Source organism: Cyanistes caeruleus, chromosome 3 (assembly GCF_971803275.1).
Source record: "Cyanistes caeruleus chromosome 3, bCyaCae1.hap1.1, whole genome shotgun sequence".
Classification (NCBI taxonomy): domain Eukaryota; kingdom Metazoa; phylum Chordata; class Aves; order Passeriformes; family Paridae; genus Cyanistes; species Cyanistes caeruleus.
Genome location: NC_141703.1, coordinates 19796461 through 19822906, shown reverse-complemented (window position 1 = coordinate 19822906; position 26446 = coordinate 19796461). Strand labels below are relative to the sequence as shown.

General features: G+C 39.2%; 1 protein-coding gene across 10 annotated transcripts in view; it reads right to left on the bottom strand.

Annotated features, from left to right (window-relative positions):
- MID1 (midline 1) overlaps positions 1-26446 on the bottom strand; it is a 243958-nt gene that overhangs the window by 55640 nt on the left and 161872 nt on the right. Inside the window, exon 3 of one of the 10 annotated variants that reach the window (XM_086880104.1) lies at positions 12036-12071. The exons of the other annotated variants lie outside the window; for them this stretch is intronic. Coding sequence (XP_086736230.1) covers positions 12036-12071 — 36 coding nt within the window. The remainder of the gene's footprint in view (positions 1-12035; positions 12072-26446) is intronic. 10 annotated transcript variants of the gene reach the window in all.

Here is a 26446-nt window from a genome sequence, read left to right as displayed (position 1 = left end):
TGTACCCCTGCCCTATGGGAAGGTACTATTTACTGATGGTTCCTCCAGGGTGGTGGAGGGGAAAAGATATTCAGGGTATGCAGTAGTCATAGAGGTAGGGGAAGGAAAACTAGAGGTCCTAGAAAAAGGGAGACTACCCCCCAGTTGGTCAGCTCAGTGCTGTGAGGTTCATGCTCTAAAGAGGGGTCTGGACTTGCTAGAGAGAGAAAAAGGAACCATCTATACAGATTCAAAGTATGCCTTTGGGATAGTCCATACCTTTGGTAAGATCTGGGAGGAGAGAGGCTACCTGAACTCCAAAGGGAAGAACCTGGCACATGAAGGGCTGATTAAATCAGTATTAGAGTCCTTGACCAAACCCAAAGAGATTGCAGTGGTCCACATGAAGGGGCATCAGAAGGGAGACTCCTTAGAAAGCAGAGGGAACCGACTTGCTGACCAAGCAGCTAAAGAAGTGGCCTTAGATCCAAAGGAATCGGTGAAAATTTTTAAACTGGATGAGGTAGTAACTGAAGAGGACGGAAAAAAGAAACCAATATTTACCAAGAAAGAGTGGGAAGTAATAAAAAAATTAGAACTGTCTCAAGGAGAACAAGGAGAATGGTTAACCTCAGATGGGCGAAAGTTTCTGAACAAGGCCTTAGCCCGGAAAATATTAAAAGAGATACATGAACTGACTCATTGGGGAACCCAAGGGTTGTGTGATCATTTTCTGAGAGAAAACCTATACTTGGGAGCAACATCTAGCAAAGGCCACCTGGTTAGTCAATACCAGAGATTCCACCAACCGAGCAGGTCCTGCCCAGTCTGAGTCTTTACATGTAGTAGACGGAGAAAAAGTCCCAGTAGTACATGGCAGAGGTCTGCTAGGGAAGACAGTTTGGGTCAATTCTACCTTGGGCACAGACAAAACCCATTCGTGGGGTTGTCTTTGCTCAAGGACCAGGTTGTACATGGTGGATAATGCAGAGAGATGGAACAACACGATGTGTACCTCAGGGAGAACTGATCATTGGGTAAAAGGTTACTGCCATTGTCTGTATCTTAAACCACGCAGACATGAAACAGAAGGAAATGTGTAAGTGTTGAAGGTATGAGCAAGTGAAAGATGGTGTATTGAGTAAGTAAAATGAGAGAGTGGGGAATCCTGCAGCTCTCCAGCGTGGGGGGGGTCTGGATTCAGTAGCTTGTTGTGGGGCTTGACAGGGGCATGATGGATATACTGCTTGTATTTTTTGGGTGAAACAGAGGAGAAGTTTCTATGTATGTAAATGTGTGCAGAGTTGGAATGTTAGTTTTAGCAGTAAGTCGATAATAAGGGGATAAGGGGTGGAAGGTCCTGGGTTGATTATGATGTTAAATTGTATCCCCATTTGTCCACCTAACTCAGACACAGGTTCTGTATTCTTAAAATTCCATCTGAGAGTAAAAGTGAGTGGAAAAGAAGCACCAAGTCTGTTATCAGACTGTACTTGCCCCCCGCCCCGCATCGGGAGTTTTGACTACAGCACAGACAGACAACAAGACACAAATCGCCTTGGCTTTCCAACTAGCTGGAGCAGAGAGGTCTTCCTGGACTGTTTTCTTTCCCTTTTCTGAAACGAATCGAACCTGCTCTGGACTGGGGACTCGGGGGAGCACCGGGAGCTTGCACCCGTGGACTACCGGGAGCCCAGCCTGGGCAGCGGCATTTTCCAGCGCCAGAGGGACTGATAACAGAGCGAACACCGCCAGGAAAGAGACCCTCTGAAGTTCGTCATCTCTTCTGAAGGGCGAGAGGTTTTGTAATTTGATATCATTCATTTTTGTGCTGGGTAGTGCTGTGCCTGTGAAATGAACAGGTTTTTTTTTTTCACTTCTCTCAGAGAAATCTCTTCCCGAACTTGTTGGGGGGTGGGGGGAAAAGAGCCACATGGGTTTGCTTCCCGGGGGGAGCCCCCCCTGGAAGTTTTCTCCCAAATTTGCCCTAAACCAGGATAAAGAGGCAGCCAGAAATAGACTGAGAGAGAAAGAATATAAACAAAGACTGCAGAACTCTGCCGAGTGAGTTGGTTTAAGTGGGAGTGTTCTTAAAGTTCTTGTGGTTGTTGCTGTTAAATATTTTGATGTTAGCAATGTTAGTTGAATGAAACCCCCCCCACCATGAACTTCTCCCACAGAACATTCTCCAAAAAGGCAACTAAATTAAAGAAGGTGGGAGAAGAAGGACCATACCATCTCTCCTGATCCCCCAAAAAGACCTAAGAGGCAAGACCGGGTGAGGCTAACAGGGAAGGTGAGCCATGAAGCTCCCTAAAACAAAACTAGCTCATACCGGACTCTTAGGTGGACTGATGTTGGTCCAGCTGGTGAGCCTTGGGATGGGGGACAGTGGAGAAGCATGTATCCCCTATATGATGGAGAGGATCTAAGATCACTGATGAGGGTCCACACAAACATCAATCCCACCTGTTTTGATCACACCAAATTGGAAACCTGTCAGGAGGAAGGAAAGACATATTGGATTACTAGAAATACTGCCTCATTTAGGCAAGGTCTGCTTGGAGAATGCCCTGTAGGAGAATCCTGGCTCTGCTTTGAACAAGAGGGACTGAATGATGTAATAAAAGAAAAACAATTGAAGATAAAGAAAGGTGATCTGGATGAAACACGAGGTAAGAACCTATTCATTGACCTGATGGAGAAGAATCAGCAGAGGGTTAAACTTAACCAATTGTTGGGTATGTGGGAACACCCAGATGTCAGATATTTGGCCCTGGGAAGGGATCAGCCTAGCACCTTTAGACATTCTAAGGTGGAAATTAACTGAGCAGAAACCCCAGACAGGGAACAGGGGATGAGAACAATGGGATCTAAAAACAAGAGTGATTGGGGAAGAATGCATTAAAAGGACAGGGAGAAGATACAAAACCCCTGTGGGAAAAATGGCCTGCAAAAGATACCTGACGGTGAAACACTCAGGTAGCAGGTGGATCCCCCAAGAACCAAACAGGTACTGGGCCACTGGGAGAAAGGAAAGGGGGTGTATTTATCATGAGGGGTACAAACTGTATGAGTGCGCAGAAAAAGGAATAAACCCTTTTTGGGGGTTAAGAGAACTCTCAAAATACTGGGAACATCCTACAGACACACAGGACACTTTCTGGAAGGCCCCTGAGTATTTATTTTGGATTTGTGGGAGCACTGCATATACCCACCTCCCAGGGGATTGGGCAGGAAGCTGCACAATAGGGATAATAAAGCCTGCTTTTTTCCTCCTACCTAAGAAATCAGGGTCATACTTGGGAGTCCCCTTGTATGATGACTTAAAAAAAGGCAGTCGAAAGAGGAGGCATGTAATGGACCTAGGAAGCAATCAGAAATGGAAGGGGAAGATCTGGACCCCTGAGGAAATAATTAAGACATATGGACCGGCCATGTGGGCCCAGGATGGATCCTGGGGGTATCGTACCCCAGTCTATATGTTAAATCGAATCATCCGTCTCCAGGCAGTATTGGAAGTGGTGTCAAACAGAACTGCCCTTGCTTTAGACCACATCAGCACACAATTGGCACAAACCAGGGCTGTAGTCTATCAGATTCGGCTGGTGGTGGACTACCTATTGGCAGATGGAGGCATTTGTGGAAAGTTTAATTTCTCTGAATGTTGCCTGGAGATAGATGATAAGAGTGAGGTAATCAAAAACATCTCAAAAGAAATATGAAAGATAGCTTATGTGGGCACCCAGGAATGGACTCCTCTGGTGAACTCAGACTGGTGGAATGACCTTTGGTCCTTCAAAAGAGGGTGGTGGGAAAAAAATAGTCTTTATTGCTGTCTGTGCATTTGCAAGTTTCTTGTTCCTGCCCTGTTTACTCCCCTGCCTAATCAAGACAGTGACTACCACAGTACAAGCAAGCATCCAGATCCCTGAAATAAAAGATAAGAAGCAGGCCAGGATCATGTTAATGGAGACTCAAAGTCAGGATCGAGAGCACAAAACTGCCAGGGAAATATATGAGCAATATCGAGAATTAAGAGATAAATATTCCCAAGAGCCAGAAGTTAATGGTTGATGCGGGCTAGAGCCCGATCAAAATATAAGAGGGGGGATATTGTTAAGAATAATATGTTACAGTTGCTGTTTGTAAACTCCTTACTTATCTTGTACCCCGGTCCCAGGATATTGTTAAGAATAATACGTTACAGTTGCTGTTTGTAAACTCCTTACTTACCTTGTACCCCTGTCGCAAATTGCTGTACCCCATATTTTTGTTCCTTGTTCAGCCAGGCCCTGCCCCCTCTCCCAAGTTGCTGTACCCTGTGTTTCTTGTTCTGTGTTCAGCCAGGCACTGCCCCCACTGCTCCTAGACTCCCACATGGCAACATTGTATCCCTTTCCCGAGTTGCTGTACCGTCCTGAGGAGGAAGATGACATACGGACTTTTATGCAAACGAGAGAGACCAGAGACTTATGGGATGCACCCAGACTGGAAAAGACCCCAAAACAACGAGCCACGCAAAAGGGAAGGAATAGAACCAGCACCATCTAACAAGGAAGACCCAGAGGAGTCCCCTGGCTTCTTTCCAGGGGCCGACATAACCTCGAGGAGACTCGACTGGGATGACAGCCTAGACTACGAGCCTGAAAGAACGAGTCTTCCCGGGGACTCCCGTGAGGAAGGAAGGCCCAGCTCTGTCCTAGTGACAGAGCTGCACGGATCCTCCTCTTCTGCGGTGTCCAGTGGGAGCAGTGGCGGTGTGCGCGACCCCTTGGGCCCCCACCCCAGAGCTGTGCTGCTTAATAAAGGCCTTTTTAAAAGGAGCTGGTCTCCTGGCCCGTTTATCACACCTAATAGAGTGCACTTTCCCAAAGTAATGAAATAATCAATTCAATGTTAATCCAACTATCATTTGAGAGGCCAATAATGCAGGGATACATTATTTTTCAACAGTCCTCAGTAATGTATATGCAATGATTAAAAAATCAAACCAGCCAGAAGCTGGTTCCATTCCATCTGGAAGCCCCAGCAGACGTGCATGTTCACTTACCTCAGCTTTGCAAGATGATCACAGACGTATTTCACTTTACTAATGTGAGTTAATCAATTTGTATCAACTAATGAGTTGCTCATACTAGTATGAACAATTGCATGAGGACAGTTCAAAGTAGTGAGTTTTAGCTCAAGAAGGCATATTTACAAGTACTCTTGTAGTTCAATTTTACTCTGCTCCTATAATCACTTGCAGTATGCCTGACCATAAAACATATCTCAAGCCAGTTCTACTTCATCAATAATTGAGATCCCATGACTATATACTGAACATTATTTTCAGATTACACAGTTTGAAAAGTAAAACTGGAATAAAACTTCTGTGAGTTAAGAATTAGTGGATTGTGTCAGAATATTTGTGATATCACCACAGAAGATCAACAACTGTTTGAACAATGCTCTCAGGCACATACACGGTGGGATTGTTGGGGTGTCCTGTGCAAAACCAGAGTTAGACTCAATGATCATTTTGAGTCCCTTCCAACTCAGCATATTCTACGATTTTATGATCTTTGAATGATTTGCAAAGAATCTTAGAATGATTCATCTTATCCACTCCAACATACCTAAACTAAGGATGCAAAACTGAGCTAGTCTTACATGGCCTGCTGATCATCTTTACATCAGGTGGGACAACAGTAGTAAAATGTAGAAATACCTTGCCCGAACCCTCCCATATAGCTTTGCTTATTTTTCTGTAAACATTGTAATATGGTTACTATATGACAGGCATTCAGGTAATGAAAAATAAATGACCTTACGTTTTGCTGAAAAAAATAGCAATTTAGAGAGAAGTGCAAATCTAATTATTCCTAGAGAAAGAGAGAGGGAGATCTTAACATTTCATTTGACACATTTACATAATGTGACCAATTTATACAGACTTCCTCCAGACAAATTATTCATCTGATTTATGACAGCCTTTGAAGTTTTGCCTACTATCAAGGCTACCAAACTTTTTCTGCTGAAAACATGAGTCAATGCTGATTATATAAGTAAGCTTTTCATGGCACTTTGGGAAGATAGAAAAACTGCAAAGCACATGGAAATCTCAACTTGAGGCCTTCAATTAATTTAGTTTGATTTTGATCTCAGAGAAAGTTTTCTTTAGAAAAAAAGATATGAACTTCATTTACCCAGTGCATTATTTCATGTCTGTATTTTATATATCCATTGTTTCTGAGAGATGAGCCTACAGACTTTGTGAGAAATACCTTCTCTTTAGCCACACAAAACATACACAAAAAGGCATGCATCTACACAGATGCTCATACACGCTCTGTAAAGTGAAAAAAAATGAGTGCAAGGGGTGTAGAGAGAGAACAGAGTATTCTCTGGTGCTTCTGCATGTGGTCATCAATAGCACTTTGAGGTCACACAGTACTGATTGAACCTGATTTCACATACAACAACTTTGTAATTTCCTCCTTTTTTCATTGACTGAAGTAAGATCTCTTCTCCCTGGATAAGTGAAGGCTCCAAGGGCCTCATAAGAATATTCCTATACTTAAGGGGCAGCTACAGACTGCCTTCACAAGCAGCCACATAGAGAAGCTAAGGAGCTACAGGTACAAGTTACACTAGGAGAAATTTCACCTCAATGTAAAAAAGATATGTTTTACAGTGAGAACAATCATTTACTAAAATATCCTCCCCAGGGGCAAGGGAGAATCCTCATCACTGGAAGTCTTCAAGATGCAGTTGGACAGATAGTCTACAAAGTCATCTAGGCTCCCTTTTACATGAAAGGTTGAAGCAAACCATCTTGGGAGGTCCCTTACAAAGTGTGGTGCTCTACAATTGATGACTTATTAACCACTCCTATTAAAGACCTGTATCTACAGTTCATTAATTTAAATGTGGCTCTGTGTGCATGTGCATGGCCATGTGTGTACACATGGAAGTCTTTTAGCAAACACTCCAGTGAAATCAACCTATAGGTTAGCTTGGCCTCTCATTCTAGCTCACTGAGCTTCATGGCTGTATTTTGAGCTGATTTTCCCAGTCTGGAACTATTTCAATTATGCAATTGTTGCCTGATTTTGAACACTACAAAGCCACTAACAGTTAAAAGTGAGTTACGTACAGGAGAGGAGAACTGACATATCTCTAATTCCTACTGGCCTGGTCCACACTTTCCTCCATCTCCAGATGCTTGGAAAACAAAACTTGGCAAGGCTTACAAACCCTCAGGATGTCAGGCTCTCCTAGAGTGGGGGCCTTTGACTCCTCAGTTCTGTACATGAGCTGGTTCACCCTGAGCCCAATATTGCCTGTGTAACTATGTCAAGAGAGGTTCTACTCTGTAAATTGCTTTTACACTCTGATAGGAAAAATGTGTTGGTTTTGGTAAGCCTATCACTTTGTTGTATCTGTGTATGCAGGAGATGGGACCTACATTTTGAAAATCACATATTCTAGATTATATTATTTCATATTGAAATGACAATTCCATTAACTTCCATTTTTTTTATACGTTTCTGCCAGAGCAGTTCCTACTGCATATATAAAAGTAACTTTTACCCATGATTTTTGTAATTAATAAGTAATTTATTTTACTTTATAACTCAATATCTCTGTTTTCTTTGTTTCCATATTAATGTATTTGTTCCTAAAGTTAACAGTGATGCAAATCTTCTAAAGTCTTTGTTTCCATAGTAACCACCTTACTTCAACAGAAAGAACCAAAGCACATGCCAAATACACGAGGCCCTAAAATGCTTTAAATTTCTCATTTAACTAATTAAAAAAAACCTGATAAAGCAAAATTTCTTAATAGAGATAAAAGAGTAATAATGCCTATTTTGTTCTTTCCTGATATGAATTTCAATTCCTTTTACAAGAGAAAAACATCCTGATCCTTACTTTATAGATTATTCAATTTCCCTAAGATCAAATGCCTTCAAAGGCTACGCTAGTTTTCCTACTGAGTCAATGGTCTTTGAATGAGTCATCAGAAGCAAGTAAAGTTAAGAAGGCCTCTCCCATTATGGATACTAAATGCTGGTAACATTTTTGTTCAGGCAAGTAATCTGGGTGCTCAAGATAATGATTATTAGTTGTTTGTTAGAGTGGTGTCAGCTGTTTCTCAAACAATATATACATGGTTACTGAAGACAGCAAAGATTCCTAAGTTTGACATAACAGAGGTATGTTGCCTTTGCCACACTCCATTGATATGTGACCAAAATGAAAACTTACTGGATGAACATTCTCAATTCAGACTTCTAAAACTAACCCCTTAGAAATGTGTTACAAAAAAAAAAAAAAAAAAAAACCCAAAAAACCCCCCAAAAAAACCCCCAAAAAACCCCATAAAATCTGCCTTGCTGCTGAATGTAATTTTGAAACTGCATGTCTGAAAAAAGAAGATTTCAATAGATCTTGATAGGTTTGTCCAGACCTTCAAGGTTGTCCATTCTCATTATTAAATATGTGCTGTGGTATGTCTTCACTGCATGACACTAGCTGCTGGGTGCTTTTCAAAGTAAATAGAAGTCTGCTTTGTTTCATCTTGCAGAGTTCCCTAAAGGTAACCTCAGAAATGTCTTAGGTACAAATGAAATTTGTACATCAAAAATGCTTTTGAGACTCAGGGTCAAACAACTGGCACAAAAATCAAATGTGAATGGAAGAAAGGAAAAGGAAATGAAAGGGAATCATATTAAAAGCAGTGGATTTCACAACTTGGTGGTTTTCTTTAAGCAAACTCTGTATTTTGGAAAAAAACATCTGTTAACCCTGACAACTGCATAAAAGGCCCCGTGGATCCTGTGGACAAGGAGCTGACCATGTGCTCTCACAGCAAAGGTGGCTGTTGGTGCCTTGAAGGTCTTTAAATGATGAAAAGGCTGCACAAAGGGGCTGTGAGTTTCTATCCTTGAAGACAGTCAAAATAGTCACTAGGCAACCTGCCCCCATTGTGAAAAGAGGCTGCTGACTAGATAACTTCCAGAGGCCTCTTTCAAACTAAATTATTCTCTAATTCTGTAATTAAGACAATTATTTTTACAAATCATAAATATTACTGAAATTCTGAAAATCTACAGATAATTAGTTGAGCCAGAAATAATTTTTATATAAAGATCTTAATGAAACATATTTTAGAAGCTAAGTTTACCATATATGACTTATGATGCAAGTGACAATGTTTTGTACATTTGACTGCACTATTCAAGAAGTATGCCGTAGACCATGAGTGAATAATATGGATACATAGCTTTTTCTATTACCTTCATTTAATCTACTCCTTGAGTTTTTATCTGCTGCATGATCTCATGCTCCAGTGAAAAAAATTATTTTTGGGTAGTGTACAGTTACAGAAACGTCACACTTTTTCTGCTTCACCTGGATTCTTTGACAAAGAACAAGACTGTAATTTATTAAGGGATGTTTTCAGTTTTCAGTGCACTTGTGAGAGGTAAAAATCCAGAACAAGAACTGCATGGCATCTTCAGGCTTATCTATGTCAAGTACTCTACCAAATAGAGAAATCTGATTTATTTTCCTCCATTCAGCATTGATTCTAACCAGGGGTGGGAAAACTGCCACTCTTTTTTCAGGACTTAATCTGGCAGGACATGGCATCAGACTGTTGTGGTTCAGTGCTCCTGGGCTGAGCTAACAGGGATGAAAGTTTCAAAGAGCTTTAAATTAAAAACCCATTAATGGAGAGGACAGATTCAGACTTGCATTTACTTGCGTGATGAAAGCTGTAGGGCAAAAGGAAGATAAAGCTTTAAAATGTGTGTGGATTACTTTACACAGAAGTACAAAAGAAATTAACATAATTTAGTCCTGTACAGTGTTAGAAAACTGTAAAGACAGAACCACCTACATGAATTACAATGCTTATATAAAACTTATGCCTACTTCTCAGTTTTCCCTGAATAGCCAGGCTGCCCTGGTTTTCTCTCCCCCATTAAATTGTGCTTTTTTTTTTTTTTTCTTTCCATAGTCAAAAATGATACTTAGCTGAAGTGAAATCCTTAAATCTTTTGAGGGTATACAGTATGGTCTCCTAATTAGGACATCCTGTAGAAACACATTTTTAAAAAAGACTGGAGAAAAGGGAAAGAAATACTACATAATACTTTGTACTGAAATAATGACCCAATTAAATAAAAATACAAGCTAAAAATTGCACGCTCTTCATTTTTCCCTCGAGGTCTTGCATAAGACCTCTTTAGCATAAGGCTAAATGCATTTTCAGTTTAGTTGCCCAGATTCAAAAAAATGGTGTGTTATTCTGCATCAGAGCTGTAATTAGTCATTTTGATAATAACAATGGAGTTTATAATTTCACACCAGGCTGATCATCACTTGAAACCATTTATTTCAGCTCCGTACATCCCCTGTTAATTGGAATGTTTTGCTAGTGGTGTGTTCCCATTAAGATACAGTCTTGTCATTACGGCCATTAGGTTTGACCTCTTCTCTTGAATCCAACCCAGGGAAGAGCCATCCAGAATCCATGCATATGGATAGCTGGATTGAGACATGCTAACATCTAACGTCTTGTTCCTCTGTGAGTTATAGGTGAAATAAAAGAATTAGTATGCAAAATGTTGCAATCTCTCTTGCATGACGTCAGATTCAGCAATTACTGTGGTCATTCCTGGCCTTAGAAAGCAGGGAATTTACAATGTCTGCCTGCAGCAAGTTTTAAAAAGTAGTTTTGCTATACACAATGGGCTAAATCCAGCCATTAGTTGAATGTTAACAACTAGATGATTTTGAGAGATGTAGCTCAGTCCATAACTTGTCCTCAACTATTTAGAACATGTTTCAAACTTTTTAAAGCTATTACTTATATCAGCGGGGATTGTAGTTTCATCTATGATTATGTGTATTTGACGTTTCCCATTATTGGATCCTCATTTCACATACTGCAATGTCAAACTTCAGTTGTATCAGATTAAATTTTCCAGTCACAATATTTCTTTGGCCTGATTTTATTTAATTTTCTTTTTCATAGAAATGTCAGATAAAACCACCAGCTAATTTCACATAAGAAGTTACAGAAAATACACTGCCATCAATGGTAAAAAGTTGTCCTCTGCTGGTTCAGTGCTTTGAAATCTGGACTTAAATTTTGCAGGAGATGTTTTTGTGCTAGGTGTATGCCCTTCTGCCTTCAGCTGCCAGTTCTTCCAAATTCAAACAAGATCTGAAAAAACTGTACATCACTGTGTTGCAAGAAAAAATTCTGAAGACTGACAACTCTAGCTGAGCTCCAGACTCCCAGCTGACCAGATGGGATGTGCACTATCATGGTACAGGTCAGGGCTACACAAACTCGCCCACAATATCCTTGTAATGACTTCTCCTACCTGATGACCTAAGGCAGGGTCATATTCCAGACCTAAAAGCAGAGTTTGTCTCTCCTGTGCCCCCAGTTCCCCTCCCATTCAGATCACACTTGTTAATGCAGAGAACTTCAACTGAAAATTGAAATGAAACAAGTACTGTAAGTTAGAAACATGGAAAGGAGTATGACAAATACATGGGATTAGGTAGACTAGCAATGGATAAAAAATGCTCCTGATGAGGCTAGATTGGAAGGAGGTACTGGGAAGAAATGGGGATGGTGTCCTGGGGTACAGATGGGTAGCTGGAAAAGCAGAGGGAGCAAAAAGTCACCATGAAAAAGGGTGCTGAGACTGGGAGATGGGTGAGCTGGAAGACTCTCTGGAAGTACAACCAGATGAGAGCCTCATATGACAGGGTAAAATAACAACATAGATACTGTAAATGATAACCCTAGGAACAAAAAAGAAGCAGAGATGGTGGAAAGAGAAGGTAATGGGAAGAAAAAACAGCAGAAGAAGAAGGACCAAGGAAAAGTCAGTATAGTGTGATGAGAATATACAAAAGGGAATTACTGTGTTGGGTAAACAGCTGGGAAAATAAAGCCTTGCAGGGTAGAACCACTAGGGCAAGAGACCAGAGAGGGCAGAGTCCTAAGCAGAACAGTGGTCTGTGGGATGGCAGGGGCTTACCGAATATAGTTGAGCATCCATGGAGGTCCGAGCAGTCTGGGAACCAAAGGAAAAGGTTCAGAATAAATACAGATGTAGAAGCAGGAAAATAATAATCTCAGGACATGGATGCTGAGCATGTACAACTGGAAAAAGATCTGAGCAGGCAAGGAGATTGAGGATGGGTGTCAGGAAAGAGGAAGACCACGTCTAAGGAAGGAAGATGGGAGTTAGAAATTAGACTTCATCAGAGGAAAAGGGCTCTAGGTGAATAATATAGCAGGACTCTGAGTGGGTTTATTTTACAGGGAAAAAAGATAACTTTCTAATAAATCTCAAATGATCCCTATGATATCAGCTATGTTTTCCCATTTAGCAAAACCTTTCCATCTGCCAGCAAATGTGTAATCATATATTACAACACAATCACATAAATGAGACCAACAGAGACAACTGGTCTCTCACCAGAGAGTTTGGTTTTATTGTTTCTCACAAATCTTTTTTGCAACCTTGGGAGTACTTCTTATGTGCAAAATGTGAGAAGTAAAACCAGAAATGGTCCAATGGCTGTCTTTGGAAACGCTGCTCTTTTGTAGGCACTTTAAAAGGCAAACATCAAAGGATATTTTACTCTTCTAAATTATCAACTTGTGATTTTTGTGAGTTTTGCCATTGATTTGATTTAGGTAGGATTTCACCCTTTCATTGTTTGTAAAGGAAACAGAAATAAAGCACTTGTAATCCAGCTTTTAATTAACAAAAGACTGCAATGTTAATGTGATTATTTGGGCTTTCACTTGCTAAGGATACCACAGTGTAAAGATCAAAACTTTGATCTCCTTTGCAGTTTTTTTTTTTAAATTTTCTTTTCTGACATTACCAATCAAAGAAGTTAAAGTGGTTTCATTTCCCATAACAGAATAATTTCAAAAAATGTGTTTTTTCACTTCTATGGTTTAATCCCAGCTGCCATCTAAGTACCAGCAGCCAGGTTGGACAGGAGCTCAAGGATCATGTGGTCCAAACTTTCCTGGCAAAAGCACAGTCTAGACAAGATGGTCCAGCACCCTGACCTGCAGAATCTTAGAACTGCCCAACACTGGGAGTCCAACACCACTTCCCTGAGGAGATTATGCCAATTGCTGATTGTGAAAAATTTTCCTTTCATGTCTAATCAGAATCTCCCCAACAGTAACTTGTACACATTACCCCTCATTTTTCCATTGGACTGCTTGTAAAAAGAAGTCTCTATCCTCTTTGTAGTCACCTTTTAAATACTGAAACATGATGATAAGGTCTGCCCTAAGCCTTCTTTTCACTAGGCTAAACAAACCCACTTAGCTGGAGTGAAATCCTTAATTCTTTTGAGGATATACAGTGTGGGTCTCCTAATTAGTACATCTGATAGAAACCCAACTTAAAAAAAGACTGGAAAAAGAGTAAAGAAAGCCCTTGTTTTAGACTAAGCACTAAGCAAAAACAAGTCATCAGTGTGTTATAACATTATTCTCACACTAAATCAAAAATTTGGTACTGTACCAGCCTGACTCTGCCAGCTGGTTTTAGAGATATTTTAGTATTTAACACTTGTCATATGTAAAAGGTGAAATGTTCTCCTCCAATACTTTTATTCAGTGCTAGCCATTTCTCTTGCCCTGCTAGATACTGCTGTTTGCTCAAGGAGTAAGTCATTGTCTGGAAGAAAAACTGTTTTTGAAAACAAAATTAATATGCCTGACTTAACCCACAGAGAGAAACCCCAGAAAATCCCAATTCTCTTGTGAAGAAAATACTTCAGCATAAAAAGATTTATCACTTCTTTAAAAGATATAAAAATGGCATAGTGAGCATGCTTTTTAAAGCAACAGGTTTACTATGTATACCTTCTTATTAGTCTTAAGGAAGAAACATTCCTGACTGATAATATCCAGAAAAGAAAAAATAGAAGTCATTATGGGAGCTGCATTATTTTGAGCACAGACTGGTAGGAAAGAAAAACCCTACAGAGCAAGTTTTTCAAGTAAGTTATTTCTTGACTTTTATTCCCAGGAGTGATGTTTATTCTATGGCCTTTGCCACTTCACATCACTGAATAGTTCAGTTTTTTCATCTATAAAAGAAATACTGGCTTAACTCTCTTTCATGACATGACAGAAACTGGCCTCAGGGCAGTACCCAGCAGCCTTCCACATCCACTCTCCATGTACTCGGACTTGCTGGTTTTCATGAGCTGGGAACTGGCACTACAAATGTCCTGGCAGCCTTTACATGCTTGTTCTCCCCACTGAATGGGACTGCTTATACACAAATAATACAAACAACATCGAATATGAGGAGTCCTGTAGTCTCTAATACAATGAAGGCCAGTTTAAGAAATATGGGTTTGTCCTCTCCACTACCCTAATCCTGCCGGCACCGCTCTGTGCAGCTACACTGTAAACCAGGTGTGGGTTAAAGCTCTGGAAGAAAGTAGGAAATAAGAATTGTCCTTTAAACATGGATAAGAGATCTAGTTTTCAACATCTCTACAGACACTTGCAGCAGAAAAACTGAGGAGTTGATGAGCTGTGACAGAGGGGGAAGAGCGAGGTGCTGAAGGGTCAGAAATTGCCAGGCACCTTTCATGCCAAGGGCAGCATCTCTGGATTCACTACAAGGTAATCCTGACTCACTAAGTTCCTTTAACACTTTAACATACACTTATATAGATCACTATTTTCACTGATGTTGTGACACTAAAAGGAGAGAAATTTACTAACAAAAAATGAAAAGTCAGCACCTGATACTACATGTGATTATTAAAAAAAAAGGAAAGTAATAGAGCAACTGTAAAACTGTTGCCACTTTTCAGGAAATCTCATGTTGAGGTGTGTGATCATATCTCTTTGGTCAAACATTATTCAATTTGCAAAACAGCCAGTCAACTCCAGATGCAAATTAATGTTACTTACTCATTAAATCTGATAATTTAACGACACTATTTATTTATTTAGGACTAGCCTGACAATTTCTACTATGAATGTCTTTCTTCCCTTCTATTTTAAAGTTTCATATGTGGCCAAAAGGTTTGCTCTACTTCACATTACAAAATAAATGCTGTCATTTACTGACACCACTAATTTCACATGACAACTGGGAATGTATTGATTATGGGATGAATATATACTTTTGTTCAGGAAACTGAATTATGAATGCAGGTTTCCTTACCTGGCCTGCCATGGCACTACAGAGTGATACTGCCACAGCTCCTGAATTCTCAGCAAGTTCTGGACTCCAGGGTGGGGTTAGCTCCTTGGTGAGAAAGAAATTAATTGATGCAGATAGAGTTTACGGCATCCTCGCATCTTTTATTTACGGTAGATGCAATTTTAAAGAGAGGAATTAGATAGCAAAGTCAGTGTGTGATATGTGACTCAGAGACTGGTTCTGAAATTCCAGAAAAGAAAAAATATAAAAAACCTACACTGTTTGCCAGAGTAGAGGAAGGACTCTGTTTAAGCCCATTTCTCCAGACAGAGAAAAACTCTTAACTTTATCTGCCTTACTTTTTTTTTCTTTCTTTTTTTGGCAGCTAGTAATTTTATTTCAAAAGTTATTAAAATAACTTTATAACATGCCATTGTTAAAAGGGTCATTCTTGCTCTCACCCTTTCATCAGCACTGCAGCATGTGGGAGCATATGGCCAAGTACATCAAAATATTAATCTTACTGAAAGCAAATCCTTCTCCAAGGTGTGTGATTGTAACAGCCAGCACCAGTGAGGAGGTGGATAACAAGCTATCATGAAACAAGTAGTGAAACAGAACCATCTTTCCTATTAATGAGGTCTCAAATTACCTGAAGTCACTCACAAAACCTCTCTAAGTGACAATTTCCTCAGAAGTTTCCAGAGCCTACACTATTTTCTTTAGGCTTATGGCTGTTGAAAGTCTTGCAGCCCTTCTGAAAACTAAGCAACTTTTACTTAGAAATGTTAATGTTTAGTTTTTCCAGATGCCTTGGATTTGAGGGACACATTACCAAGTCATGGATTAAACAACCAAAAAACCCAAACAAAACAAAAACAAAAACTAAAAGCCCATTGGAAAATGTAAAGGGTAAGTTAAATTTCAGGTACTCAAAAGTATATTATTTGCATGGTATAATAGTTCATTTATTTTTCTGGATAAGTAAACCACAGCTGTAGAATAGTGAGTATACTCAGAACACCTGTCTTGAGGTCATTCAGAAAAATTCAGAAACTACAGAAATCTTTTAAACAGCTGCTCCCTGGAAAAAAATGGTTCCGACTAATTGTGTAGAATTGTACTGGTGAAAAAGGGAAGAGAAGGGAGTGAAAATGTAGATTTTAGCATTCTAGAGGGAGGCAATATACTATGGATAGTGAAGAAAACCCTTGTTTCCAACAAGGCTTTATTTAAATTCAACCTTCTCTCTAACTTTGACCTGTCTATAATACTTCCATGCAGCTATCATCCACATCTAAAATAGCTGCAAAATGAATCTCTAACTTTAAAGAGAGACAGATGTCTTAGATATGCTGAAGTCCTACAAATTTCATTAAATTTTTTTGCTGAACGGGAGAGTGAGAGCCCTGTTACTGATTCTGTTGAGGAGGAAAACCATGGTGTGAGGTGAGCTGACCCAGACATGGACCCTGGGCACATCCCCTGTGCTGCCCAGCTGCTTGCCCAGCTGGTAGCCTGTGCAAAAGGGAGAGGTAGTGAGGACATCCACAGGTTTTCAAGAAAGCACAGCAAGGAAGGAAAGCTGAACCCATGGGGCATGAGAAGAAACTGGATTCATTCAGGGCATTAATTGAGGAAGAAGCTGCTCTGTTTGTAGCTTTGCTGGCCCTGCTGCCCACACAGCTTACTTTGTAATGCACTTGCCACTTTTCCAGACTCCAGCCTGGACTGGGGCTGGGTTATGAACACCAGGAAAGGAGCTCTAACCTCTGGCCACAGGAGAAGTAAAAGCAAAGCACAGATTCTTGTCTAAATTCCTGACCATTGACTGCTCTCAAGGCAGAAAGTGTGGTGTTGAGCTCAGCTGGAAAGTGCTGCAGTAAATGCTGGTTTTATCCCAAAAACACTGCAGGGTGCCACTATAAATAATTGCATAGAACACCAAAATAGATATGATCCTGTATGCTATGCATTATTACAAGGCATACTGCACTGCAATGTTACAATATGCTACTGCAGTATCACTAGCTGCAACAGGATAAGTAAAAGCACAATTTATGGCCTGGAAAGGATTACAGGCAAGTATTACAGTAAATGTAGCTTTACATTTTTAGTGCTTTTTTTGTATTAGCACAGTTTCACACTCATATTTGCAATATTTGTGTGCCTGACAAATTTGGGAAATGCGTTTAAATGAATGACAAAGGTCTAAATTATCAAAACAATGCATTTAGATCTATGGACTGGCACATTTCCTCTAAGCACTTTTAAAGAAGGTCAACAAGAACTGTTCTATCCTACAGAGCTGTTCTTTAGCTAATTCCTTTCAAAGTATGATGCCAAGCACTTAATCAGTGAATTCATCAAATCTTGGTAGGGAGACATTACCATTTGTGATGATAATGCCCCATTTTTACGTTGCAGGTGGGAAAGAGCTTTTTTGCCGCCTCTTGGAATGGTTCAGAGGACTTAGGCTGGAATTCATCAAGCTGGATAAGCATGTACTCACTTATGTAATTATGAATTCCTTCATAATTGTAAGGATTGTTATTCAGCACCACGAATCCATCTGAACTACACCACTCTACAACATGCAAAATCCAAAAGTAAGCTTAGAAAGTAAATAAATAGACAGGTAATCAATTAATATGCTAATTATCAACACACAAGAAAGGACCAAACACAAAATTATAAGCCTGCTAATGCCTCTTTCCTTCTTCAGTGTATGAGACATTTATCTGTAAATAAAATATCACCAGTGAATAAATGTGAAACTAAAAGAAATTTGTAGTAATTAAAAGCAGAGCTGAGCACTGAAATATTCTCTCCAGGGACACTTATTCAAATACTGTCTTTTTTAAATGATAGAGAATTTAGGCTAAAACATAAATAGTGATAATTATCCATAGCTCACAGATGACTAATTGATTACTGATGAGTGATAGTTGGTTAAAATTAAACTAATTTATCAACTTTATATATAAGTATTATAGAGCATGCTTTTAAAACCATAATTCATGATTAGAGAACTGTCCAAAATGTTTATAAGCCAAAAAATCATGAAACTAACATTTAGAATTTTTCCCTAAAGCTTTTAATACTTACTACATTGTTACATAGTGGATCCAAAGCTGAAATTAGTCATTAGTGTTGAAATATCTGTGATAAGGCAATCGATTTATAAGAAAATGAAGTGGCATACTTCATTCTTTCCTCTGTCTCCCACTACAGAGTGGTGTCCCATATCAGAAGTCTGCTCTGCTGGGTACTGGATGAATACATGACAAAAATGTAGGCTCACCCAAAAAGTAGCTAAACATTTCAAGCAAAGAGCCTAGCATTAAAAGATCAAAAACTGATGCCATCTTTTGCTAACATTATTTTAAAATTCCTTGATGTATGACATTCTGAAAAAGCAAAAATTCAGACTTCACTGCTTTGGAACTGCTGTCTTTGAGCCTGATGTGACCTTGCCCTGAAACATTGAGCATTGTTCTAGGTAAGAGGATTAAATATGAAAAATGGTTATTTATTTGGAAAATTGCAGCACTGAGACAATGTCAAGATCAAAGGAGAAGCAGCAGCAAAGAATCACCATATAGGCTGTTCAAAGGAACGCTGGGAAACTCAGGGAACATCAAAACAGAAAGACACTAAAGTGATGTCAAAGTAACATGGCTGAATCAATACCTGGAACATACAGTTTTGACAGCAGTACCTTGGAGAATGAAGAACAAAATGAGCTGAGAATTGAATTCATGAGGAAGCAAGAGTAAAAGCCTGTATGGGGAATGATCAGTGTATAGACAAGCAAGAACTTGAGCATGTGAGCACCTGCATGAGAAAATGAAAGGCTAAAGACATGAGAAACCTCAGCCTGTCTGAAAACATTGTTTTAGATAAGCACATACATATTCATACACAGGTAAATAAAAATATATCTACCTTTGCATGTCTGTATATATACAGACACACATACAGACACTTGTCAGTGCCTGCTCAAAAATATCTTACCAAATTAAAAAAAAATAAAAAAACTCCCGTGAATGTCCTATTCTATGGATGCCCCATTCTTGCAAGTGTTCAAGGCCAGGTTGGATGGTGTCCTGAGCAACCTGATCTAATTGGGAGGCACCTCTGCCCACGGTGGGGTCAGAGGGTTAGGTCCTTTCCAACTCAAGCCCTCTTGTGATTCCATGAATGCAGATTGATCAGCCCACGTGACTGCCTGTTTTTCTGCAGATTGCAATAGTTTTTCTTCTTGATTCAAGCTGTGTTTGCCTCTCCCCAGATCTCTTGCCTTCAGACCTTGTTCCTGACTGATCTCAACCGCAGTAAGCTAAAGCCAAGCATGCTGAGGAGAAGCACAGCCTGAGTTTATAGGATGCTGAGATATGACTCTCAGAGAGATGTCAAGCCTCCCAAAGGGCAGTAAAGGTCATAGTGTCAAAAATTTAAAAATTAGTTTCTTAGATGCACATTATCTGAGAGGAAGTCTTAAAGAGTAGTAGATAGATGGGGGCAAGGAAATAGTTGTCATGGTTGAGGAAGGAAGGAAGCCCATGTGGGTTATAGAACAAAAGAAAGTGAGGGGGCAGAGGGAGGCAAATGACTATGAGAGAAACCACAGCTGGCTGAATGTATTCTAGCAAAAAATGAATGAAGACTGTAGAGCTTTATAAGAAGGATGTAGAAAGGTAACTGAATACACTGGTTAACTGAATACGCTTGTCAGAAACTTCATGAAATAACCAAAACCAAGAAGTAGCCTTTAGTTTTTACATTTTCTATTGGCCCCAAGATGACTCTTTTAACATAGCTACACGTACAAAGAATTCTTTCTTCTTTCCTGAGTTGCAGAGCAATTTTTTTATCATGTATGAAGATATTAGTGTGAGAGATTCATGTTCCACCCATGATCTCAATGTTTATAAATAGTTATAGATAGAGCACATAGTGTACAGAATATATACTTGAACTTTGACATCCCATATTGCTGATTTGAGCAAGTTTCCTTTAATTAACAGCCCGACAACAGAAGCATGCAGTTCCAATCATAGTCTTTCATAAAATTCCCTGTTACATATATATTCATTTACAGAAACAGTTGTGAACTTCCAATACAGAGTTCTCCCTAATCATTACTGAAGAATACAAAAGTTAATCTGGTTCCCCTTTTCTTTTTCTCTCAAGAAATTTCTGGCTTTCTGCAGAAATTTTATTAAAAATAGACCATACTTAGAGAAAAAAAATAAATATGTAACTACCAGCATACAAAAACCCCAGAAATAGAAAGTTAATGTTCAGATTTCTAGTTGTCCCTGCTTCCAGTCCCGTACAGGATCCTATCACCTTGACAGCTACAGATGTCTGTAGTAACAGTTCTGTAAAGATAGGTAAGGTTTACCTTTGGACTCTTTTCTTTGCAGCACACATTGGAATGCATTAATTAAGACAAAAGAAAGCAACTGAGAAACCACAAGTTGTCTCTATTTGAAAGTTTACACTGGAATGGAAATAGAATCCTTGTGACCTAATACTGTGTTTAAGTGTCAGGAGATTCAGTTACTGGGTCTGAAATGATCAAGAACTGTAGAAGTGAGTGAGCTGCAGCATTAAAAGTGGATCTGTGCCCAGACATTAGACTATACTTAATTTAAAGGTTTTGGGCAGTTTCTTGGATTTGGTCTTTTTGCCTTTTTTTTTCTTTTTCAGGCTGAAGAATGGAATAATAGAAGATAATTAATTGAATGTTAAGAATAAGAATGGCAGAGCAGCATCCAATTTTATTTCACTCAGTCTTAGCTTTGTTTTAAATAAAGTAATTTAATAATGAATTCATTATATAATATAAATAATAACTGTTTCCAATGCTTATCTCATGTTCTCTATAAAAATAAAAGAATACAAAATTACTATCATTATCCCCTGATGCTCTTGGCTCTTGATCAAAGATAAACCTAATCTGATGTGCCTGTGCCCTATACTGAGTTTTTCTATTGGGAGTCACACTGCAGCATTCATCATTTCTGAAGTTTCAGGTTGCTCTTTTTGTTCTAGTAAGGCATAATGCTTTGTCAAACTTCTAAGATATTTCTATCTAACATAATTAAAACCAAAACATTTGTTCAGCTTCTCTGTTTGAAATAAACACTGAACCCTTTGCAATAAAATAAGTGATCCAAATCTGAAACCTAGAAAGGAATTCAGATTTTTTTTTTCATTTACTTGAGGCAGCATTGTTTACTAACTAGAATATGAGAAAAATACTGGTACTTGACAGAAGCAAAAGCTGTGGGCTCCATCTCAAGTTTTGGCAATGACTGTGGATGAGACAAACACAATGCTTTCTGTTCTTGCTTTAAACTAAGGGTACAGTCACAAAAACTGTGAGAGTAGATATGGTTTTAAAGTGCTTCAAGGAGATAGCACAATAGAAGTAATGAAAGAACGTTTGTGGTGGTTCTGCAGTGTCATGTTGCTTTCGCTTCACACTGTGGTTTTCTTTCAAATTCCAACAAAGCTCTTCTCTCATGCTGCCTAAGGTCTCCTAGCACCTTAATTCAAAAGTTTAGATAGAGAATCTAGCTTAAAAAGTTCAGAAAAAGTCAAGAAATCATGGCTGTAGCTGTCATAACGTTCAAAGAAATCTTCACTCTCCAGAATTTCCCAAGTATAATGCTAACCCAGGAAGTAAAAGAATTGATTTTCAGGTACAATCCACAAAGTACAAAATCTATATGATCTCTGTTATCTCTGCTGTGAGTTTTGATGGTGACTTAGAGGATTAAATAGTCACAGCTAGAAGTAACAGGCTGCATCTCTGGTTTTCAGGTTTTTTATAAATTTGAGACATGCTACACTCCTACTTTGCAAGGATGACTTACAGGACACAAAAGTGATACCTATAATATTGTAAAGGGATCCTGGTCCAGGCAATTATTAGGACTCAATAAGTCTTTTTATTTAAAATTAGGATACCAAGAAATTTAAACAATGAATAAATAGACTCTATTATTTTTCATTTTTCACATGAATCTGTCCTCCTTAATGCAGCCCACTACTTAAAAGAGTATGTTCTTTTCTTCCTAACATGTATAAGTAGGTGTGTCATGTGGAGAGAAAGGCATGCTTTCAGTCTGTTGTTTCTTGTACTGTAGTAAAAAGTGCTGGGTGGAGACATTCCTGGTTAATACTATTGTTTAACAATTCTGTTTAGTGCTTTGAAATGGCAGCCCTGGATTTTATCCCATAAATCCTCATATGAGTGATCCTTACTCCTGCAAGTAGTACAGCAGGACAGAGAAACAGATCACTATTTACCATATATTTCCATTACACAGGGCTGATAAACTATATTGTTTTTAACTATTCATGCTTCTTCCTTCTCAGAAGCTTTGACATAACATGTTCAGTCTTTAAAAATTCAATTCTAAATGGTACCACAAAATGCAGGATAACTTTTATTTGCAAGCAACATGCATTGAACTGCAGTGATCTCTTCCAGGTAGGGGCCCCATCACAGTTCTCCCACCTTTTGAGCATTAGGTTAGGTTAGGTTATCCATAAGTGCTGAAAAACAGCTTCCCATTATCCCTAGCCTAGGGCAACAAACATCTGTTTGTATCAACAAGTATCACAAATTATCCAATGCATGTACAAAAGAAGTGGTTTTTTTTTAACATATAACCTTTTTTCCTGATGTCTTGAATGAATTTGAATCCTGATTGTTTTCACACTGCACAAGTGCAGTATAAAATTATATGTGAATTCATTATGAATTTATCAAATAAATACTGCGAGTAAACATCCATCTTTAAGAGTCTCAAAGCAGAGATCTTCTACATTACAGAATGATGTTCACAGAATCACAGAGGGTTTGAAGGGACCTTGTTCCATCTGCCCCGCCATGGGCAGGGACGTCTTCCACTAGACCAGGTTGCTCAAAGCCATGTAAACCTGTTTTTGAACACTTCCACCCATGCAGCATCCACAAACAATATCTGTGGGCAACAACTTCCAGTGTCTCACCAACCTCACACAAAAGAATTTTTTCCTAATATCTAAGCTAAACCTCAGTTTAAAGACATTTCCCTTTCTCCTATCACTACGCGCCCTGGTAAAAAATCCCTCTCCAGCTTTCCTGTAGTCTCCTGTTAGGTACTGGAAGGCTGCTGTAAGGTTTACTCAGAGCTTTCTCTTCTCCAGGCTGAACAGCCCCAGTTCTCTCAGCCTCAACTCTGCATAGCTGAGGTGCTCCAGCCCTCTGACCATTTTTGTGATCCCCCCTGGACCCACTCCAGCCGCCCCTGGCTGGTACCAATGTGAAACACCAGCAGCAGGTTTTAGTCAGTGGGCTGTAGGAGGGTTGTCAGTCTGTCAGTGATACCTGTGACACAAAACCTGGTAAAAGCACCTGTCTCTCGAGCACATGGGTGCCTCTGCACTGCTATCACCAGTCCCCTTTTCTCAGCTGCACAGGTTGTGACACAGGGAGCAGATGGAGCTGCCTTACTCAGTTCCAGCAGCACTCCTGATCTGACAGGTGTTTACTCTCCAGAGCAGTGAAGTGGTTCTGTGGTGGCACCTCAGCCTTCAGGGGAGGTCTCGTCCTCCTGCAGGTCCTTTTGTTCAAACTTCCACTCTTCTGCATTACTGCCCCCCTCCCTCTAGAAGTGTGTGCTGCTAGGGGAGCTTTAGCCTGTTTGGCCACGGGATGTGGGTCCCCTGCAGACTGCTCTCGGAAGCAGCTGCCTAACTCCCTCAGCATCCCCAACACTGTGCAGCCTTCATTCCATTTTCTGCAGCTTAGTCACCAACCTCAAAAGCATAGGGTACAGATACGGCAAACTCCGCTAAAAATTGATGATAAAAACTGGATGGCACCTTTAAGAGATTACAGGCAGAGTAGAAAAATCCAGGGTGGTATTAGCTCTGATTCCCTAAACATAACCCACAGTATTTACAGGAAGATTTAGTTTGGTGATTTCGGATAATTTTTTTTTGAGGTTAACAAAAGTTATTTGATTTTCTCATTAAATGTGATGTCAGTGGATTTCAGAGATGTAAACACATTTTACACCTAGAGATACCTTACAGACTGACATGTATACTGAGTTGAGCTAGATGTCTCCTGCTGTACTCTTAGGGCCAAAACAGCACAGAAAGTGTGGCACTGTCAGTGAATTAACTTCAGATTTGACCTACAGAGGCAGGTTTCTATGGAGTAGTGTTAGCAATTCGCTGTGGGCTCATAGAGTCCTGAGGTTTCTTGCAAACAAAGCTGTCAAATTGCAAAGGTGCTTTGTGAAATCACCTATTGTACGTCAGACACCAAACTGAGACCCCAGTGTTCATCCTCTGCCAAGTTCTTAGACATGAACAGCTCATGTTTAACTTCACTAAAGACCCTTTTTTTGACAGCAGAATGAAAGCTTCAACAGACTGCAGATTGTCACTGTAAGTAAAAGGTTTACAAAACTTCTATTAGACATTAATGCTAGCCTGGGGGTCTTTAGCTCTTGAGTGACATGAAAAAAATATGGCAAATACACAAAACCATTTTACATAATGACAGTCCCACATCTTGTAAGCAAAAGGGCATTCAGCTAAAGGGCAAGTTCCTGCTCCCATTTAAGTGAACAGCACAATTTCCATGAACAAGACTGGGGCCTTTACACAGCTTTTATTTATCCTTTCTTTTCTTACATATTTTGTAGTCTGATTTTAATTCTTTCCTCTCTTTATTTTTTTTTACAAATTAACTGAGCAAAATAATAATAAGTCCTGAAATACTTTTAAATTACAGTAAAACAAGACCTTTCACTAATTTATATGTCAAAAAAATAAACAGCTCCTCACTTCAGACAAATAGCAAGTTACAATGCTCAGAGAGATCAACAGCAGGACCAATGTTTTGGTCCTGGGAAAAACCTGATGTTTTCCAGATAAAATGTCAGTAAATAACTAATAGGCCCACAAAATATCTACCTCAGAAGTGTCTTATTATTATAATGTACTATATCTTTTTATTAAGCATCTGTATTAGAACCAGGAATTTCTGAAGCACAGCAATTACTGTCTTTTCACATGAAATTTGAAAGTAACAAATGCATCAGGATGCTCAAAAGAAATGTAATTATATACTGTAAAACTTAAAGTAGTTGAGTAGCTTTATCTTAACTCTGAGGAAAGAATGCTGTCTCAGAAGGAAAAAAAAAATAGTCTTTATTAAAGAGACATTGATCCTTGTTCTTTAAAGGAGACACTAACTATATTGTGTCTCTTATAACTCAGTGACCAGATATAATAAGTAATTCCAGCAATTCAAGTTCCTACTGAAATAGTGATGTATGAATTGGAAACATTAGCAGGAAGACAGGATATATTTTCAAACTATTTTCACCACAGCTTGTTGGGCTACTAGTTTATGAATGAAATAAAAAAAATTAAATAGAGAAATAAAGAAGGAAATAAAGGTCAAATGCACGATATCCCAGTAACAGAATTCCTTGCACTACCCACCAATATACTTGCAGGTCATTTATATAAGCTTTAAATATTCATTAGAATTATTTCTTCAACAGGGACAGTTTTTCTAATGAAGTTTTTCTAGTGAAGCAACAACAGTGTTAAGTCAGTCAGCAAAAGTAAAATGGACCACTTCTACTGTGCAAAAACCTCACTGCAGTTACAAAGCTGTTGGTGGTTTTGTTTCCACCTGTCTATTGTAATACGGACAATCCAGGGGGTCAGGAGATTGGGTTACATAGAATAGTTGTTGCTAGGCAAAATTCCATGATATTAAAGCTCTGAACACTGGCTGTATATCCAATAAATCTGAAATACTGAAGGTATATAGAATTTCTAGGGGCTGCAAAGGCCATGTGGGCACTGTACCCAGCACCTTCTGAAGGCTTATTACACAGCTGAAACTGAATATATAATATAGATCATGTTCAGGGAAACTGTGATATCCTGACAACATCAGAATTACCGTGCACAGGTGAAGAACATCATGCACATGCCTGGGTAGTGATTGTTGGGAATCCCAAAGATGTTTAGGGTTCCAGATGAAGAGCAGCCAAATTCATGCAACACTATTTTAGTAGAAATTTGAATTTCTGGAATGACTTATTATATCTGGTCACTGAGTTATAAGAGACCTTTTATATATATATATATAGTTAGTGTCTACATTAAAGCATGTGAGCCATTAGAGTAAACATCTGCAAATTCTGGCC